The 6,000-nt window shown below is 37.7% G+C and overlaps 1 protein-coding gene across 1 annotated transcript in view; it reads right to left on the bottom strand.

Annotated features, from left to right (window-relative positions):
* Positions 1-3,261, bottom strand: part of LOC143030473 (uncharacterized) — an 8,474-nt gene extending 5,213 nt beyond the window's left edge. The window contains exon 1 of the mRNA XM_076193622.1: positions 3,232-3,261. Within this exon, the coding sequence (XP_076049737.1) occupies positions 3,232-3,261 (30 nt within the window). The remainder of the gene's footprint in view (positions 1-3,231) is intronic.
* Positions 3,262-6,000: the final 2,739 nt, after the last annotated feature.

The following is a 6,000-nucleotide window of genomic DNA, read 5'->3' as shown; positions in this document are numbered from 1 at the left end:
TGCCCCCCCTTTGAGAAACAACGCGCTCGCCTAGAAGGGAACGTGTGTGGTCGCGGCCGGTGACTCAAATCTCCTGGACTTTGGCTCCCAACTGCAGCTATCCATCCCCCTTCGCCAATTCCCCAATGTACGAGAAATCTCATGGCGCCCCCCCCAACCATTGAGATGCTATTATCTATATTTCTACTGTTAACACCTCTGCTGACCTGTTCGACCTCGTCTGTGTCATCTGCACACCTTTTGTTGACACCCCTTCTGACGTCCGGGGCACTTCCCCTTCCTCATTTTCTTCCATTTTTCTCAATAATGTCTCCCCTTCTCCTTTTTCTTCAAACTTTCACTCCACCACGAACTTTCCCTTTCCGTACTAATACAACACAGGTACTCCCTCGTTGCTGAAATCCATTTTTTTTTGGGGGGGAAGTTCCAATCTTCGCTGTCAATCCGACGTTGTGTCTTTGTGTATTCACTTGCTCTTTGGATCACGTGTTGCTCGTGATCGACAGCTATTTCCCTTGAAGAGAGCTCAGAGCTCGTAGGTGTCTATGAGTAATGCTATGACCTTACACCACACACACACACCCAATGCGAGAGTCAGAGTAACGACCCGAAGCGCAGCTGTACCGAAATAATTTCGGCCCTGGGCAGGATTCGAACACGAGCACTACGCGCACCACCATACTGGTAGTTCATCGCTCTAACCAACTGCGCCACCGAGTCGTGTGTGTGTGTTGTGTGTGTGTGTGTGGGTGTGTGTGAGTGTTGTGTTGTGTGTTTGTGTGTGAAAACATGCTTTATGATGATACATGAAGCAATTATATTCACAATGTTATACGATTACAGAATGCTGTGGGACAAAAATGAAAGTACGTGTGTCATAATTAGGTTGTTGAATGTGACGATAATGTTTCGATTGTGCACTGTATGGTTGTAATGGAAATGGTTTGGGCTCTGTAATGTTGTGTGTTGTTTCGCCTTTTGTAAATTGTGTACTCTCATTAATGTTTGATTTTTTTTCTTTAATAAAGCGAAAGTTGAGAATAATATTTGACATCATTCAATCAAGTCAATAAGTTACCCTTCACTTAAGTATTCCTGCTGGTGATATCTTTACCACTCCTTTTGTGCGTCCTACATACATCACTTCTGTTTTTGTTCCTTTTCATACCATTTCTTCCTAGTCCCGTGTTCCGTCTCTCCCCCCGCAGTTGCCCTTGCCGCAGTGGTTTTCAACCTGTGGTCACGACATGGGCCCCCTAAGGAGTCAGTGTTTTCTAAAACGATCGGGACCTCCCAACAAAAAATCTAGTGGTGCCTTAGTGACGGCCACCTGATTCTATTCAGTGTTGAATTGGTTTCCAGGGGGCTAGAGGAAAGCAATGCATAAGTATGGGCTAACACGGGAAAGAGTGGTTGAGGAGACCCCTGCTCCATCGTGTCAGCGATCACAACTGCAGCATCATACGAATTATAGAAAAAAAAATGTAATAGAAAATAGATAGAGAAAATAGAAAGTAGAAAATTTAGATAGAAGATAAAAAAAAAAAACATAGATTGTAGAATTAAAAAATAGAAATGGCAATGATACGTAGTATAAATAAAGATAAACAGAAAATAAACGTATATTGAAATAGAAATATATACTAAATATAGATATAACATGAAAATGTAAATATGAAATAGAAATAATAAAATAGTTATAACAAACATGAAATAGAAATAAAAGGAGTGCAAATAAGAAACATAATCTAAGAAATATTAAAATATGAAAATATAAAACACAGAATAGAAAAATAGAGAAGATATGTAGAAAACTTTCACCGTCCACCCTTAAGCTTATGTCAGTTGTTCTTTTTGGTGTTACATATGAGAACGACGGTAGCCCGTCAAGCATTATTTAAAGAACTTGTTTTCGTGGCTGTGCTTTTGTACTGGTTAAACCAAGGTGTTACCTTTCTTGAATTTCGGAAGAGCAATGATATAAGGGTAAGATAAACTTAGTGCATTTGCCACTCTTCAAATTCCTCGCTCGCACCTGTATATGGTATTCCAGAGCAAAGGGTGGGTATTTAAGATAAATTTTATATAAATTTTTATCAGAATAATTTTGAAAATGTTTTGCCAAATTCTCACAGCTGCAATTAACCCATAACATTGGCATTGGCTAACCTTCTTATCATTCTAACATTATAATTCTGAACACCAGACCCACATAAGTACCAGACAAACAAGATAGTAACGTCAGCAGCTATATATATAAAAACAAAACAAAAATTGTAGAACATCTTAAAACTTACTACCAAGGGTGGGTACGGCCAGCACAGAAATTTCAAGTTTTGCTTTAACTCTTCAATTCTTATTGCAGGAAGAAAGATCTTTTCAATTTACAAACACAATGTTTTTTTTTTTTTATATTGCTTTTAATGAATAAGAGGAGATACGGTATTTTGAAATATCCTGGTGATTCCAAATTTTTGATGCTTAAGGTAGGTACAAAGAGTCACAAAAATTAAATAAAATAGATAGATAAATAAATAAGCCCTTAGATTTGTGTTGTCATATGCGAAAGATAATTTCATTACAAATTAAAATACTTTTTAAAACTTTTAAATAACTTGCAAAATAAGAGAGATCTTGATTTTTATTATCTAGTCAAAAAATTTTTGGCTAGATTTTACCATAACAAAAGTGTGAAGAATTGAGGTAATTGTGTAATTTGTAAAGATTATTGGTAAATGAAAATATACATATTCTAATCTAAACCACTGGTCCAATTTTATTGAAATTTGGAATACTTGGTTTTTATGGGTCAACAAATCACCTGAGCATGTCAAAAACAATTTGAGACATTAATCATACTCAAATTTACCTTTTTTCATGGCAACTATTAGGGTTTTGTCAATTTTAGAGATTATCATCAATAAAATCCAAACTCACTGGCCCAATTTGAACCATGTGAAGGTTTTTTATGGATCACAACAAATCAAATCTGAACCATGGTCTTAAAACAATGTCGTGACCTTACCTTTTATACTATTTCTTACTAATACCTCTCATGTTTCCATGGCTAACTATTGTCAATTTGGGGGATAATCATCCATAAATCTAAATCTGCTCGGAGCTCAATTGAACATGCAACTACTGGCATATGAAGGTTTTATGGCTCAACAAAATCACCCGGAGCATGTCACAAACGATGTAAGGAGACCATCCCTTTTATGCTATTCTTACAACACTGATCATAGTTGCCATGGCAACCATTAAGACTGTAGCAACGTGGGTCCGCAGGCAGTGTCCACCATTGCAGTTGGAATTTTAAAATATTGCCGCTGCATATTTGAGCAACCTATTCAACTAGGTTCTCCTGAGTTTGACCTTGGTAGCCGTTTGATGCATGCGCAGGGTGGTTCAAAAATGTTTTCCTGTTTTGAAAAATTTAGATCCAGTTTACTTCAAAAATAGAAGGATTGCCTGCTAAGAAGGCATCTACCAGCAAAACCTGACAATACCAAAACTTGTTTTCCAGCGGCAAATGCACAGACCGTAAAAAACAATTATCATGAACAAACAAATCTTGAAGTCACTCCATATCTTCTGGGAAACAGCAAGCTAAAAAAACATGACAATACTCACATTAAACAAGTTATTATATCGTTTTCCTTTAGATTTCCCACTTGGAAAACTAAATTGTTGCCATTGCAATTGATCTCCAAATTTTTACGCATGAAATCGGTGAAACTACCGTCAGTTTTTTGAAAAATGCATCTAAACTTCTAGGACAGGAAGATATTTTGAATCACCCCGCATACAAAGTATTTTGAATGCTAACAAGAAGCCTCAAACTGAGGAGAACCCATTCAAATGGTTGCCAAGACTGACAGTGGAAACGTTCCATCCACGATGGTGGTACTGGCCCGTCGGATGTGCGCATTTGCTACCAAGGGGTTAGATAGGTTACGTCAGGTCTCACATCAACAATTCTTACCTCTATCAGCTAGCATTTATCATTGAGTATTGTGAACTACATTTATAAGTACAGTAGTCCCTCGAATAACTCGGGGGTTAGGTTCCAGAAATTACCGCGTATAACCAAATCCGCATATGCTGATATTTCATATTAAATACCTGGGTAAATCTTTAGCTTCGACCATGGGAGTAATATAGCAATAGAAAATTAAATATTAATGTTGTAAATTAAAATGTATCACCGTAATATGCAATTTTGTGTGCGGAAATGAAAAACAAAAAAGGTGCTGAAACAGATTTTTTAAGTAACAAAGTCGTGCACGACGAATGGTACGCCATGTTTGTTATGGTAGATGCCGACGTCGAAGATATGAAAGGATGATAGATTCGTCTGATGTGATGCGTCACTATAGCAGAAACAGGAGCACAATGTGTCACGGCATGTCATTTTCACATTTTTTTATGGTTCGCACAGAAGATTCATATTCTCTGGCACATGATGCATAGGACATACCACTTCTCAGTTTGTCCAAAATGACTATTTTTTCTGATAGCGTCATACACTTCCTTTCTCGCTTAGCAAAATTTCCAGCTTTTCCTTGAATCTTTGTCTTTGTTGGCTTAGAGGAGTGTATCGGTGACATGTGAAGAACACGTGGAGGGGTAATGAACACGACTTCCAGAGCAATTGACCAGCACTACGAATGGTGAGAGACTGAGGAATGGGTCACCGCACAAGCCGCGGGAACAGGTACAATCAAGTGCACCTCTAATGGATTGTAACCAACAAACAACATTAACTTTACGAGTACATAAATGATCAAAGTGAGACAAAACAGTGTGGTGGTTTGGTTCAAACAAGCCAGGGAAAATGAAATTCACTTTGGTCTCTTATTCTAATCTCTTTGGTAAAACCACAATAGCCACTGGTTAGTGGATCTGATCAGTCGTAGCTGGACGGTGAGCCTAACGTCAGAGGCGGTGGCGGCTGATGACGGCGAGGCCTCGATGGGACTGCTACAAGACTGGACGAGATGTTTGTTGCTGCTGCCGTGGCTATTACTATTCTGCCCTGACTGGCCGCCGCTGCCCTATTTAAGGGTCGCTCGCGGCTCAGCGTAGTTGGCAAGAGAGGTCGCTAGCCGCTCGAGAGCCATTTGCTGGCTCCTGATTGGCTAGCTCATATTCACCTCTTGCCAACTATGGGAAGTGTGTGACCGCTTGTGGCTGCGTCACTACAACAGCAATAATGAAATATTGGAAAGTGGAATATAATCTAATAAATAAAAGTGGTTTCGTGTCTGTCTGTCTGACTTTTTTCTCGATTCGATCGATCGACTAATTTCGATCTCGACGACTCAACCTTACTTTGTAAATGTTTAAGATTAAATTTGGTTCCAACTCATGAGCAGCATTCAAAGTAATTGAGCTTTTCGAACAAATATTAGCTATTTTTTTTAATGAAAAATGGTCAGACTTTTTTCTCGATTCGATCGATCGACTAATTTCGATCTCGACGACTCAACCTTACTTTGTAAATGTTTCAGATTAAATTTGGCTCCAATTCATGAGTAGCATTCAAAGTAATTGAGCTTTTCGAACAAATATTGGCCAATTTAAAAAAAAAAAAAAAAATGATAAGAAAAAAAAAACAATATATAAGAAAAATAATAAAATACACTTGCCATACATACCTTTGATAAGTAATTAAAATTGAGAATAAATTCGATAAAAAATCGTTTTTAAACGAGCTAATATCAATTTCGTCTCTATATTATACAATTTATTCTTTTAAAAATTTGTTAATTTTTTCGATCGATCCAGGTGACGCGATTCGAACTGCCCGATTTGTTGTTCGTCGAATCGCACTTTAGGTTAGTAATAAATGAGGTCGTCACCTCCTCATTCGCTCAATAAAACTGGTAATTATAGCGGTAGTGTTTCAGACTTGAATCCTTTTAGTATGGATTCTAATATCATCATTAACACTGTTAACAGTAGAAGTAGAAAAAGAAAAATAAGTGAAAATTGTAA

The sequence above is a fragment of the Oratosquilla oratoria genome, chromosome 12 (genome assembly GCF_046742065.1).
Source record: "Oratosquilla oratoria isolate Oo_2021 chromosome 12, ASM4674206v1, whole genome shotgun sequence".
NCBI lineage: Eukaryota > Metazoa > Arthropoda > Malacostraca > Stomatopoda > Squillidae > Oratosquilla > Oratosquilla oratoria.
Note: the sequence above shows the minus strand (reverse complement) of the source record. Positions and strands in the feature narration are given on the sequence as shown.